Here is a 15,537-nt window from a genome sequence, read left to right as displayed (position 1 = left end):
TTACTCTATTTTCTCTTCATTACTTCTATTTTATCTTTGTTCACCTCTCCACCTACCCCTGATCCCTACCCGTTCCATTCTTCTCCCTAGCTCTGTTCCCAGTTCTCTTCACCATCCTCCTCATTCTGTGTTTATCTGCTCTCCCTTTTCACTCCTGATCTCCCTATAGCTTTTTTCTGCACACAACAATGACTCTAATGCAAACCTCATCATCCATCTCCTAAATTAACCACTTGCTTTTTTTTTTTTTTAAATACATGCTACATTCCAGTCAAACTGGTTTCCTTGTGATTATATTTCCTGCATCTGTGCCATGGCAAGGTGGTCCCCTCCATCTAGAATCTCTCCTTTCTTCATCTCTTCCTTGGGGAACTTCTAGCTCCTTTTAAGTTTCAACTACAGTGCCACCTCCTTAAAGAGATCCTTTTCCAGATTTTCCCAATTGTTAGTGTTTATAATCCCCTCACTATGTATTTATTTTTGCATATATCCTATATTTCTTTGAGAACATGTTATATTCCCCTACAATGCAAGCTCCTTGATGAGAGGAACTGTCTCACTTGTATATTTGAATCCTCAGTCTCTAGTGAGTTCTATATAAATGCTTGTGGACTGGTTGCTCCTTTCACCATCATTTCCATTTGCACAAATCACCTGATGTGGACAATACATGGTTGAAGGTTGAGAGCAGAGTGAAGATGGGGAATAGGATCTTAGAATTTAGTGCTAAAAGAGGACAGATCTACTCTAGTTGCTTAATTACAGAGGAGTCAAAGCTCAGAATAGTTACATGATTTAAAGGCAAACAGGACATTTTTGTTGATAAGGATAATTTTTCATATTTTTCATTCTTAGTCTGATATATACTATGCACTTAATAAATGTAAATTTAATTTATAAGATGAATTGAAGCATATCTGCAACAAATTAGTTAGGTGGCAATAGATAGATTGCCAGGTCTGATGTCTGGAAGATTCCTTTCCCTGAATTCAAAACTGGCCACAGCTACTTACTAGCTGTGGGACCCTGGGCAAGCCACTTAACCTTGTTTGTCTCCTTTTCCTCATCTCTGAAATGAGCTGGAAAAGGAAATAGTAAACTATTCCAATAAATCTCAAGAAACCCCAGATGGTTTTTCAAAGAGTTATATATAACTGAAAAACAACTTTAAAAAAGGACAAAATGTAGGTATAAATTTGAACAATTCAGAAGAAATGATGATCGATAGATCAATTAATAAGCATTTATTATGCAACGATATGTGCCACGCACTTGCTAAACACTAAGGATACAAAAAAAAAAAAAAAAAAAAAGACAAAAGTCGATTCTTGCTCTGAAGGAGTTCATAGTCTAATGGAGGTGACAATAAGATATAAACAGGATAAACCAGTGATAATAAATAGAGGAAAGGACCTAATTTTCTGCTGAACAAAGCAAGTCAATCTTACAGGCTCTGGTAGAGTTATGGGACAATGAAGCAGTGAGAAATAGAGGGAGAGGAGCAATATCAATAGTGAGGAGAGAGCTATTAGAGATATTTCCCTATGCTTAACCTAGTTCTGCTGCACCAATCCTTGGGTATCTGATGGAATCTCAAGTTAGAACTTAATTCCACTGGTTTATCTATACCTTCTCATTGTTTCATATTTAGTATAAAGGTAGTTGTGTTAGTCATCAAGGAGTCAGCTCCTCTGACAGTGGGATAGAATAGGGGCCATCCCACACCACAGGGACACTTTTTTTTTTTTTTTTTTTTTGGCTGAGGCCATTGGAATTAAGTGACTTGCCCATGATCACGCAGCTAGAAAGTGTGTCTGAGACAAATTTGAACTCAGGTCCTCCTGACTTCAGGCTGGTGCTCTATCCACTGCACCACCTAGCTGCCCCACTACAGGGACAGCTTTACCTATCAGCAGAAGTGAAACACCTTTAGAAGTTGGGAGTAGAAGGGAATAGTGCTAACTGAACCCATGGCAAAAGAGTGGGAGCACATGCCTGCTCAGGAGAAAGGTCAGGTTGAGCCAAGCTGAGACAAAAGAGCTAGAAACACAGCAGGCTGGGAAATTGGCTGGCAGGTAGAGTAGTAGCTTTCTTCCATTGTAGGTTGTTGTACTCTACTCCCCTGTGCACCAGCCACCTTTGAGGCAGCCGCAATAGAGTTATTTTTAGCCTGTGACATCTGGGTATTTTGCTACCTCAGGATGTCCGGTTTGGAGCCTCTTTCTGGGAATCCCACATGCTGCTGTTGTAAACAGCCCCACGAGGCCAGCAGTGTCGCCTGGGAGCCTGCCCGGCCCCTTCTTTTTGCTCCTGCTTAGGGTGAGTCAAACAGGAAGTGGCTGTAACCATGACAGTGGGAGGGAAAGCTCCATGGGGGTGGGAAAAAGGTTTCCCTGGCTCCTTGCCTTTTGGCATCAATAAAACAAGTATTTATGAGTCAATCAGCATTTATTAAATGCCTACTATGTGCAAGCCTGTGTGTCTAGGGGATGGAGGGGTACAAATATAAAGAAAGAAATAATACCTACTATCAAAAAACTTAAATTCTAGCTTGAGAGATAAATACATATTTTAAATATAGAGAATAAATACAAAGTAGTTAAATACTGTGTAGTTTAGGAGGGGGGTCATGAATAGTGGTAGAGGGGAGAGGAAGAGATCAGGAACACAGATCAGTCCCACTGGCAACAAGTGCTGGGAGCTGCCCAGTCTGCATATGCCAGGGACAGTGAAGCTGCCAAGCCCGAGTCATTGAACCCCAGGGAAAATCAGGATGCTGAAAAGGTGAAGGTCGGGGACATCAAGGATATGAAAAACAGAGTTCTTTGAAGGTGCTATTATTATCACCATTTTACATTTGAGGAAACAGGCTACCTCAAGGGTTTGAGGCCAGATTTTAACTTCCTCACTTCCTCCCATCCTTCAGCTACAGATTTTTCCTCATTGAGTTGAAAAATGAAATGGGGGTTGAAACAGATATTAGGAAACGCAATGTTACTTCCTATGGAGTATTCAGGATAAGAGGCTTTAATCTGGGCTTTTTCACAAAAGCTTTGGAGCCCACAACCTTCTGGGGAGTATTCCTAAGATTTCTCTTCTCCAAGATATCCAGAGAGTTCTTACCCTGACAGAACTTTAACAAAAAGGTTATATCCCATAAACTGAACAGCTTTGGGATCCTTTCTGTTCTCAAAGATCTTCAGAGAAAGTTTGCATTCTCCCCACCTGCCCATTTATAGATGGGAGCTGGAAAGTGTGCTGAGATGTTTACCCAACATGTTTTAATCAAGTTTTGGGTGCATGAGTGTCAAAACCTGTCCCTGGTCAAAAGGAAATGAACAAGCCATTTTCAAAGAAGATTTGCAAACTATCAACAGCCATATGAAAGACTGCTCCAAATTACTAATGATAAGAGAAATGCAAATTAAAACAACTCTGAGGTTTCCCTTCACATCAAACAAACTGACAAAGATAAAAAATAGAAATATTCAATGTTGGAGGGGGTGTTAGAAGACAAAGTGCACTGATACTCTAATGATAGAGCTGTAAGTTGGCCCAAACATTTTGGCAAATAATTTGGAAATATTCAAGAAAAGTCACTCAACTATTTATGCTCTTTGACCCAAAGATCCTACTATGAGTGTGCTATAAAAACATAAAACAAAACTCATTTAAAAAAAATCTGTTTAAAGCTATTTTTAAAGATTCCTTTCTTATATCAAGGAATATCCTCTCATCTCTCCTAATAGGCCTTAAAAGAGCCTTGGGGAATGATCTAGGATTTAAAATAGAGAGGTCATCTAGTCAAACTGTCTGGCATTTTGGGGATCTTATTGATATGAAAAATCAAGGAGGTGTGATTTGCTTAGAGTCTAATAATCCCCAGAAGGGACCTCAAAAGCTATGTAGTGGAGTCATACCTGAATAAAAGTCCTTTCAGTAACACTCCACACCAGTAATCATCCAGCCTTTGTATGAAGATCCCTGGGAGTTAGGGGGAACCCACTAGGAACATAACCCAGTCTAATTTTGGATAGTTCTAATTGCTAAGAAGTTTTTTGTTATTACAAAGAGCCTAAGCTATTCCTTGTTTTATTTTTTCACCTTCCTCATGAGATTGTGAGCATTGTCAGTCACCCCCACTCCTTGAAGGTGTTTTTCTAAATAGTTTTAGGATCTATACTTGGGAAGTAGAGGAGGGATTAATTGGGACACAGATTGGTCCCTCTGACTTTGGTATTCCTTCCACTATACCAGAAGCTCTCCAACTTAAGTACTCAATATCTTTATACTATTAAAAATTATTAAAGATCTATCCAAAGAGTTTTGTGGGTTATATTTATAGATATTTATCATGTCAGAAATAAAAACTAATTTTGAATTAGCCCTGAAAGGGCTTCAGGGACCCCTGGGATTCTGTAGTTCTTTTAGAACTAGTACACTACACCATGTTATTTCCTAATTATTGCTCTTACAGGTAGTACATAAACTCTGTGGGCCAAGGAAGTCCTATATGCACAATAGTATATGGTATACTAGCATATAAGCTTTGTATATTATTGAAGCTCTTTGTATATTACTGGTTTTGTTTTGTTTTTTCAGTTCCTATAGGTCTGTTTCTTGATTTTTAAGCTTAGTTTTGAATTACCTGCTTTGTTCTGGACTCTGGTATTTAAGTCATCTTGTTCTACCTGGATTCTGACCATTTTCATTTAGACTTTGATTCTCCATCTTGCGTTGATGGTGCCTATTGACAGCATAAGCTGCCTAACCTTATAACTTTCTAGCCTAATCTTAGTTCCTTCAGTCCTAATTCCTAGCCCAGTATCTATTGTCCACTGCCTCCCCCACCCTAGTATGACACTGAAATTGCTTAGAACAAAATCTTCCAACCTCCCAGATTTGTGCCTAAGAACCAACATGTTTCTAGAACTCTTTAGGGAAGATGCCTCCCACTCCTTGTCTCAAGTCCTAAGACAGATGTACCTTGAAATACACCCTAGGCAAGAGATGCTGCAAAGATATCCTTACAATGGAAAGAGTGCTGGATTTGGAAATGAGGTTCATATACCAGCTTTGCCATATTTTACTCTCTGTTTAAACTTGGAGAAGTGACTCTATCTCTCTAAGCTTTAATTTCTTATCTATCAAATGTGGGAATTGTACTGTTGACCCCTAAGCTTCCACTAAGCTCTAAATCTATGACCCTCAAAAAGGTTACCTGGGCTAGAAATGCAATTCAACCAACTTCAATTATTTTCCAACCACATGCCTTCAATTTTGCTCATGCTGACTGCACCTCTTACCCCTAACTCATGCTGGAGGGAAGAGGCATGTTTCACTATAGGAATCTTGCTTCATCCTGGGACCTGGAAGTAGAGGGTTATACATCTTAGGCCAAGCAACCTCTCTGGGGAGGCTCCCAGCCATTGTGCCAGTAGTATCACAAATATTCATAAGTCCACAAATAGCAAAAAACAATGAATGCTGGCACTTATATTGATGTCACATTAATATAATGTTTGTATGAATTATTATGGCTCTTTGTTTCTAATAGATGCCAAAATACTCCATTTCATACTAGTCTGATTTTTTTTTATTCCTCTGCCTATTATTCCAAGAGACTGGCAGAGGCAGAGGCTCCATATTATTTCTTCTGTTTCCTGAACTATATAGTGGGAATACTTATAGAGATACATTGTAGAGAGTTGTCTTTTCTCACCTTATAGGTAACTAAACAGGATTATTAACTAGCTTCCCTTTCTCCTAGAGTGGATGATGGCCAGCCAATATTCCTAGGACAAGAGATAGCATTTCCACAAGCTTGGTCATTGCTGTTCTCTCCCTCCACTCAGAAAACCAAATTAAAAAAAAAAAAAAAAAAAAAAAGGCAAATCAACTGTCTTCTGGTTTGGTCATGCTCTCGTTTTTGTTTCAGTATCTCACAAACCTTTAAAACACCTTCCACCTTCTTGTTGTCTAACTGCAATTCTTGCTACATAGGGCTTCTGCTACAGACAGTTTTCTCTTTTCTTTCCATCATAGTCTCAGGGCTCTTTAATTAATCAGAATTACTTGGTTTATAAGCTCCTGAAGACTGCATTCCCTAGAGCTACAATTACATATCTATATACTCAGCAGAGTGCTAGACACACAGTAGACACCTAATGAAGGTCTTCTGAATCATTAATTCATGTACTGAGAAATGTTTTATACTACTCACTAGGCCTCTGTGCTAGAAATACCAGAGACTGACATCAGTGTTTTTCTCATTTCTTTTCTGTCCCATGTTCATAGCATATTTCAGCTGGAAGTGTCTTTCTTCAGGGCTGCCAAGGATAGAGTTCCCTAAGTGCTTACAGAGATAGTGCTCCAAGTAGGGGCCAGCAGAGGCCATCCCATTCCTGGACCTTTCCCAGAATGAGACAGCAGCCAACCTGATTCCCAGATCCAGGTGGTTGACCCCTGGCTGACTTGGAAGACCTGCTTCATTAGGAAAGGTTGGAGGATAGAAGTGAGAGAAAATTTTGGATCCACGACAAAATTCTGGCTGCTGACGTACCTGCTTTCCCAAGTCCCTCATGGGTGGAGGAGCCTGGCCTAGAGAATTTGGTCTAGTTCTCCCTATGTAGAAAAACTGAGTGAAATTGTTAATCCCTTATCTCCAACAATCCTGTCCCTACTCAGCACATCCCGCTTCTACTCTACAATATCTTCAATCCAACTGTTCCCTTCCAAGGATAATCTGTTCTGAGTTGCCCCACCCCCCAGCAACAGCTCATCTCTTAATTGACAAAAACCAAGAAGCTCCCATGGTCATCCCACATTTCCCTCCAAGTCTAGTTAGGCCAACCTCTCTCCTAGGCAATACTGATACGTAAGCACAGGTAAAGAGTTAATATTAGAAATCAGACGAGGATCCTAAGCCCCTTTACAATCTCAAAGATCTGAAAAGGAGATTCCATACCCTCTTTCAATCACCCCTTCTTCATGGGCTCTACCAACTTTGAGATTCAAACATTGCTGGAGTATAAATTCCCTTGCTTCAAGGACCAGAAGGGGTTTAGGCATCCATCCCTGGGGTGGTAGGGAACAACGCTACTTGTCAGTATCTCCAGTGACTCACTCCCAGGTCTCAGGGGAAACACAAGGCTGGGGCAAACAGCATTTAATCTCCACCCCCACCTCTATGCTGCCAGCCTCACATTTGCTAACTGAAACCCAAGTTGTTCTATTTTTAATTCTCAGGCTCCCCCTTGTCCGGGGTTCTTTCCCCCACCCCCAGTGCTACTAGCCCTGTCATTCTGAGAGCACATTTCCAAATCCGAGACACTCTAGGTAGCTGATGTAGGGTTAATGGGGCCTAAGCTTAAGGGACTGGAGACTCTTAGCAAAACAAGAACACTGTAATTGTACTCCCGAATTCCCCCACCCCAGACTCTTTCCAAAACAGTAGCCCCCAGACCAACTCCACAAAATCCTGGTATCCTAGGAATTATTTGGGGCCTGACACAGCAGAATATCTACTGTAAGGACAAGAGTCTGGCTTTTTGGAGCTTCAGGAAAAAACAAAGGAAGGTTCCCAGAGGCCAAGTTACTTAACAGCTAAGACTGGGGAATAGTGTAGCTGAGCTGCACCAAACTATAGACTCCTATAAAAAGGTTTCTGGATATTTAATCTTTCTGATAGTCAACAACTGTTGTTCCTTGCAGGGTCTCTCATACCCACTCCAGGGAGTAGGATAAGAGAAAATGGAAGCATATAAGAAGTCGGGGCAAGCCAGTGGAACCCAAAGTATATCTAGGCCCTTTATTATCACCCTAGCCTCCCTGTCCTATAATCTGCCAAGGAACAAAGGGCTAATCTCACTGGGAAAGTACAGACCCCAAAAGATCAGAGGCATAGGAGATAAGCAGGCAATTGTGCTCTCTGGGGGTTGTATAGGAGGTCTGAGAGTAGGAACATATTCTTCCAGACAATCTAGTATGGGAATGAATGACACAAAGGCTAGGGTTGCTTCCTTAAGTCAAGGAACAGGAAAGTCAGAAGACAGAGAATGGATGAGAGGATGTGAATGTTGAAAGTTGGTAACAGATAGCTAACTCCAATCTAATCCTAAAGACAATTGTAGTACAAGGTAACTTGCCTGCATGGGAATGGATATGAGGGCCTAAGTCGCAATAGTTTTTCATTCAACTTATAAAAGCCTTAATCGGACATCTCCCCTGACCATGGAAGCCTCACACAATTTAGGAACCAATGGCTCAGTCATTCTCCAAAAAGAAAACAGTAACAGCCTATAATTGAGGTCTAGCTCTGGCTACCAGCTACCCTCTTTTCCCTTTGGCCTGGAATCTCTTGGCTAGTTTGGTCTTGTCTTTGATCCTGTCCTATCTTCCAGACTATGTTTCTTCTTCCTGACTTTAACCCCTTTCTGGTTCTAAAGCTTGTCTCTGGTCCTGTACTAGCTTTCAGTCTCGGTCCCTTCTTTCGGGCTTTGAAATTCTCTTTAGTTCAATCTTCTCAATAGCCATGGTGCCTCTCCCTGTTCCTGTCCCTTTCCTCTAGTTATTTCCCTTTTAGGCAGTATTTCCTGTGCAAGGTGAGGGTAGAGACTTTAAAGTATTCCAGAAACACTGCAGAGGAAGCAGAAATAACTAGGCTGGGCCTAAAAGAGAGGAACATGGCTCACTGAAGCTCTACGTGGGTTGGTAGAAAGGAAGAGAAAGAGGTAGTAGGCAAGAAAGAGGCAAGGCTACTGGGCAGGAGACTCCTCAAAGGAATGCAACCTCCATACCACCATTCAATTACTCTAAAAGACCCTGAATATATGGTACTAGGAAAGAGAGGCTCATGAAGAACAGATAAAACCCAAATGAATCATGAGAGCCAAGTCTTATCTAGTATCTCTCTTCCTTTGACTTGGTCTGCACCTTTTCCTCTTTGACCCCAATCCTGCGTCCTCAGATTTCCTCTTTAATTCTATTCCTTCCTAAACTTAAACTAAATCAGTCCTTTAGCCTCCACCTTACAGCCTGGCTCAGGATATCTTTGAGAAGGCAGCTTATTTCATATCCTGGGGACATGGTCCCTCATCTCTCCATCAACTTCTCAGGACCTAATAATGAACATCACTACTCCACCTATGCCCAATGCCAGCTCAGCCCATTAGCCAGATATAGCTAGAGCATAAAATGGACTGGGAAAGAGATAGGAAGGTGGATACTTCAATGTACCCCAAAGAGAAAACACTAGGTACAGTAGCTCTGAGTTCAGGAAAATGTTTTGATTTATTATCAAAAACATCTGATCTGTCAACCAAAAAAAACTCCAGGTTTCCCCTGGGGAGGGATGAATTAAAAAGCAACATGGGTCCAAAGGGGGAAGCAATATCAGAGGAAGGAGATGATGGCAGCTGTAGAACATTGTCCAGAGAACCCAATATGAGCATCATCATTATGTCAGGTGTATATGCATAGAGGTACAGTATAACCCCTGTCCAAGAAACAGATGCTGCTGAGTTCTTTAGTGAAGAGGGTATCTAATTTAGGCTGTACTGTTAATTGAGTAATGTTTGTCAAGTCATTTCATCATTCTTCTAAACTATAAAATGGAGCACTCACAGTAGTTACACTAACTTCCTCATAAATAAACCTTAAAGGTATCTTGGTGGTAAGATGGATATAGAGCTGGGCTTGGAGTCAGGAAAAAATGACTTCAGATCTGGCCTTTAACATTTACTAGCTGAGCAATACTGAGCAAGTCCCTCAGTCTCTTTGCCTCAGTTTATTCAACTGCAAAAAGGGGATGATAATAATAGCATCTACATTCCAGGGTTGTTGTGAGGATCAAATGAGATATGCACTTAGCACAGTGCCTGGCACATAGCTGGTACTTTATAAATATTTACTCCCTCTCCCTTAACCCTATATCCATGTCAATTAATCTTATTTATTAAAGGTAATATTATTTTCTTCTCAGCCTTGCCACTAACTACTTGCATAAGCCTGAGCACATCACGTAATCTCTTTAGGCCTAGGCTTTCTCATCTCTGAGAAAAAAAGCATGGATTGATTATGATCGCTAAGGTCTTTTCCAGATTTAAAATCTTAAGTCTATGATAACATATTCTTACATGGATATACATATTCTACAAATAGGTACATACTTGCCCCCTCACAGTCTACATATGTACAAATCCTTCAGAGACCATACTTTATACCGCAACATATCCTACATCATATAACTAACACATAAACACACAAGGACATGCATCCTCCACATGTACCATCTCAGCACACTTCCATATACCAACCAACATTTACTTGTACCTATATATGTTTTTATATGAACATATTGATACAAATAACATATTGCTTACCTACAGTTAGTCAGAATTTGTTCTGCTACTTGGCACTGGTCCAAGACCTGAATCATTTCATTCTAGTGATGCTCCCTCTACTCCAACTGCTCTAGTCAGAGAAACATATCTGCCCATCTCTTACTACATTACATTTTGGAGTTAGTTGACAGAGGAACTCAGCAAGGAAACTGGGCTTAGAGTTGGAGACCCTAGTGGTACATTCAGTACTTTTGACAAAATTATTCTGATGTCAGCTTAGCAATCAAAATGGGAAGGAGGCAAGGAGAAAAAAGCAGAAGAAGATGGAGGAAGAAGGGACTCAGCTTAGATTCCCTCTTAGCTATTTCTTTGCTGGGAAGAGTTGTCCTTATTTCCTTGGAGATCTAAATCCCTATTTTATATGATCTAGACTCCTTCAGTTTTACCCCTGCAAAACAAAGAAACAGAATAGCCTGAGGGTGGGAGGGGCTACTTAACCATTGCTTTCCCCTTCCCTCCAAACTCCTGCTCTTCTATTCCCCACTAAACTTGTGTGCATACTCTCCAACCTCTCCCGATATCATATGTGTGACCTGAGGGATCAAAAATGTTAGGATTTGATGTGGTGTAAAAATTGGTCCAATATTTGTTACTCTAAGGAATGAGCTGTCTGGGGCATTTCCCAATGGCCTAGACCCTTGAATCCCTTTGGGAAAGTTACTACAGAAACAAAGGAAAATATTACAAGGAAGCACAATACCCGGCTAAGTCACCTGCTGACCTAGCTTCCTGCTGTGTTGGCCCTTCCAGCCCCCTGCCTTCCCCTCCCCTCACCCCTCCCGTTAGAATCAGCCTTCCCACTGATGCCCTCCCTTTGCCTGCTTCCTGGGGGGAGGGGGAATGGAGGATGGGCACAGTACAAAGCCAACATCCCCACCTCCTCTACCTCTCTAAATCCATACAACAATGGTAGAAATGTCCCCAATATAAAGTCTCCCCACCCCTTATTCCCCCCTCAAAGGAAATCTAAACTTCCTGTCCCAGAGGAAGTGTCCCATCTAGTGAACAGATTCAACATACACACCCAGTCAAAGGGGCCTTGAAGACTGGGCAGACCTCCCTCCAAAGGTCTAACTTTATCTTCTGTTCCAGGACTATCCCACTACAAAGCCCCTTCTCCAATCCCTAGCCCAGAATATGACCAAGGCCAACCATCAGTTGTGGAATGGGTAAGCAGAAAGGGCACAGGGCAGACTGTTCAGGAAGCCAGAAAAGAGATGAGAATATGGATAAAGAAGGACTGAGTTAGGAATAAGAAGGCCCTAACCTAAGCAGCATGGTGTAGGACACAGGTACCTGGCCTAGGATTCAGGAAGTTTTAGCTCTGCTACCATTAAGATTAGTAAGCTAATGTCCTTTGACCTTCAATTTCTTCATCTGTCAAGTGAGAAAATTTAACTAGTAAATGATCTCTAAGGTACATTTTCTAGCTCAAAAATCCAATGAGTCTGTTATTGTGAGAAGACAAGTTGACTTTGGGCTAGCTTCTCTTCCATTCTTTTAGATTAGAGTTGCACATGCCTCTTCCAAAGAATGTCTCTAGGAATGCTCCTGGGTCTTCAACGTGTGGCCTTACCATGAAAATCCTTACTCTTTCCAACTTGTACTCCACTAGCACATGTTTCCCACTTCCTGGAATGGCAGTGAGAAGGAGTTTCCCCAGTCCTCGATTCTCTGAAGGTCCAAATTAGGAACAAAATAGAGATAGAGAATGCCTATAATGGCACAAAACTGGATACTAAAGTTGAGATTAGGAAGGCTAATTCTAGCCTCATCTGCACCAAAAGTAATGACTTTTTTTTCTCCCTGTTTTATTGATAGGAAAATTAAGAATCAAGATTAAGGAACAGTCACTTAGGAAGGTTAAGAAAGCAGAATTTTTTGGGGAAAAAAAGGTCTTTCTGACCAAGCTGAGCAGCTTGGTTGCCATAAACAACAACATTTTGCAAATGTCTACTATGTACAAGACATGGTACCATTTCTCCTATGTGATCCTTTCCACCTCCACACACACTTGAATACACATATACACATATTTAAACACACATAAAGGAAACACAAAAATTCAAAACTCAAGATCAGAGATTGTCTTTTGCCTTTCCTTGTATCCTTTGCATTTAGCACAATGCCTGACATGTAGTAGGTACTTAATAAATGTTTACTGAGTGACAAAGATATGTTATATTGTGTTACAAGTTCAACTCTGAAGAAATAAGCACACAATCTAATAAATAATGAATTTGTTTACATTCATAGATAATCTTAGACATAGTCAGTAAAATACAATATTGAGGCCCATCCTGGATATAACATGAGACAACTTTGACAGAGAAACAGCTCTCATCTATAGCTAAAAGGCAGTGAAAGAATCCCTTTTAACCCAGAATCCCTGAATTTCTACTGTAGCCTCATTGGGCCACATTCCATTAGCCCAGTTCTGTTATGTGCCTTCCTTGGTTACAAGTAGACAGTGTTCTAATCTCCATTTGCTGGAGCAGCTGTGAAGAGGATGGTGGTAAGTTGTTTTACATAATAGAGTAGCAGACAGGAAAAGAAGACAAGGTGAAGGGCAAGGAAAGCAGAATTTCAAGAAAGGGCCAAGGACATTATAGCATCAGGGCTGAGAAGAGAAGTTACTAAGATTAAGTGGTAAGGAATGAGAATCCTTCAAGGAAATCCTGAATCATAATGGAGCTCCTACTATTGAGAGCCTTACGGGAGATTACAAGAAAGGTGCAGATTTAATGATAGAAGATAACTTGGACCCTTGGATAGAGGGATTGGAATACAGTTTCTCAGTGGAGAGGAGGAAAGGATAGGGACCCCACTGAAACTAGAAAGATGGACAACAAAAAAAAAAGGGTGGAGGACATGAATTTTGTTGAGGAATGGTTGTACAGGGGATCATATGCTGAATGGGACTCAAGGGAAAACAAAACCAAACTAAACCAAACCATAAGTTGCCCAGCTGAGTTTGGCCTGAGGAACTTCTTCCTTTCCCTTCGAAGAAGCCTTCCCCCGTTGAAAACACTCGTTCTAGAAGGAAATGCAACTGTCTATGGCTCCAGTACCAAAGACTCTAGTCTTCTAGTACAAACTCAATCTCCCCCACCCAGCAATTCCCCCATCCCCCAAATACAAATTGTTATTCTCCACTTGCTTTGCCCCGGAACCTGCCAGGCGGTGCCACCACTTTTCACTTTCAGACACGGGTCTCTATAAACATTAATGAATATCAGAGGGCGGGGGTTAGAGAGGTGTAATGGTCACAAGAAAGCTCTCTTCTGCCCTAATTCCTCTGATTTTCAATTTCTTCCTCTATAAAAGGAGAAAAGTTCAACTAGATGCTTTCAGTAGTCCCTCTAAAAGTCTATGGTTGTACCCCACACTGCAGGAGGGGTGTGCCCTAGTCCCAGGGCCAATGGCCTTAGTCAGGAAGGCACCAAAAGACAAATGGCCAGCACTGGTGCATCGCCCGTTCCCTTCCTCCGCCCCTCTCTTCCCCTCTCTTCCCCCCCTTCCCCCCAGCTTAGTGGACTTGTTTGGCTTTCCCTTCCCAGGCTCAGGAGTGGGGCATGTAGACTTGGGGCAAGAGAGCACAGGGAAGGCACCCCGCGGACCTCCCTCCTCTGATATGTTGCTATCCCAGGAGCGGGCCAATGTGGGAGCCCCACCGCCCTGGAACCGGCCCTATCTGGAGCTAGTCCCCCTTGGGGCCCAGACAATCCAAGGGCCCCAACTGTGGAAGAGAGGGAAGAAAACGCAGCACCAGCTTTGCGCTCAGCTGCATTGGAGGTTCTGCGGGCTCGGGGTGCGGTGGGGGGCCGGGACTGTGCCAACGCAGGGCAGGGGAGGAGGAGGCGGAGACCTGAGGCCGGGGCAGGGCCGGGCCCGGCGATGTACTCACCAGCACCCGGTCTGTGCATCCAGGGACCGGGGCCCTCAGAGCGGGGGGCTCATGGTGGGAATCAGGGCAGGCGCGAGGGGTCGGAGGCGCCGGCCTCACATCGCCGGAGACACCAGAGGCTGCAGAAAATCAGCTAGACCTGGAGAGGAAGGGAGGGGGCCGAGAGGGGGAGGGTTCTGGCAGCGGGGCCGTCCGGGTAGGATGACAATGGAAGGAAATGCTTTATCTGAGTCTGAGAGCGGGCCAAGGGGGAGGGTAGAGGAGGGGAGGAGAAAAGAAGGGAGGAGAGGCTAAGAGAGGAGAGGCTAAGGGAGGAGGGTGCACACAGCCAGCCCAGCCCTGAGAAGCCCAGAGCAGCCCAGCCCAGCCCAGTGCAGCCCTGCTCAGCCCAGCAGAGCACAACCAGAGTTGCACTGGTCCACACCACTCAGACACAGGCGCCACACTGAGGCTCGAAACAGACATACATAACACAGAGACAAACACAGCAGAAACTGACAATCCTTACAAAGCCGAGAAGGCACGACACCCAAAGACAGCTGACGAAGAAGACGGCACAAAAATCAGATGCCCAGATGACACAAATACACCAAGAGGTAGACGCCCAAAACCACACAGATGCACGCAGGAGCATAGTCGCACACACGCACACGAGCAATCCCTGAAAATAGAGACACTCAAATGCATGCATAAATACCCATACTTATATCCACATATACAATATACACACCCATGCTTCAATAGGCAGAAATAGATATACACCTGCAGAGAAAAAAAAAAGATATATAGATACACATCCAGACATATACATTCAAGCACAGAAACATGGTAATTTACAGGCAGTCTCACGCTTGGAATTCCTGTTACACACATAACTTTTGCAGGAGAAAAGATCTGATTTGAATCACTGCCTACCCATTTACCTCCATTCCCTTCCAATCTTTGTCTTTGCTAGGGGGAATAAAAGGGAATTGCCTAATCCTATAAAAAGAAAAGGGGGTCACAACAATGTTTATTTTGAAAGCTTTGAGTTTTTTTTTTTTTAAGGGATTTCCTTCCCTCCTTCTTTCTCCTTCCTCTCTTTTCATTCCTCCCCCTCCAATTCCAATTCCCCCTCCACCCTCCCTGTCCCTATGAGTCAAACTTCAGCAATGTGCCCAGTGTCTCCCAGTGCATTACAGTGGATTGCAGAAATGTTCCCATCTGTGAGTTGGAATGCAGCTGCCT

The 15,537-nt window shown here is 42.6% G+C and overlaps 1 protein-coding gene across 5 annotated transcripts in view; it reads right to left on the bottom strand.

Moving 5' to 3' along the window:
* Nucleotides 1–15,102, bottom strand: part of HDAC7 (histone deacetylase 7) — a 45,809-nt gene extending 30,707 nt beyond the window's left edge. For 2 of the 5 annotated variants that reach the window (XM_051961112.1, XM_051961114.1), the window contains exon 1: nt 14,311–15,087. In XM_051961112.1, coding sequence (XP_051817072.1) covers nt 14,311–14,329 — 19 coding nt within the window. In that variant the 5' untranslated portion in view covers nt 14,330–15,087. Of the gene's footprint in view, nt 1–14,310 lie in introns of all 5 variants that reach the window. The other 3 variants (XM_051961113.1, XM_051961115.1, XM_051961116.1) reach the window with 3 other exon arrangements.
* Nucleotides 15,103–15,537: the final 435 nt, after the last annotated feature.

This window comes from Antechinus flavipes, chromosome 5 (genome assembly GCF_016432865.1).
Source record: "Antechinus flavipes isolate AdamAnt ecotype Samford, QLD, Australia chromosome 5, AdamAnt_v2, whole genome shotgun sequence".
Lineage (NCBI taxonomy): Eukaryota > Metazoa > Chordata > Mammalia > Dasyuromorphia > Dasyuridae > Antechinus > Antechinus flavipes.
The sequence above is the reverse complement of the archived record's forward strand: the minus strand, read 5'-3'. Positions and strand labels throughout refer to the sequence as shown.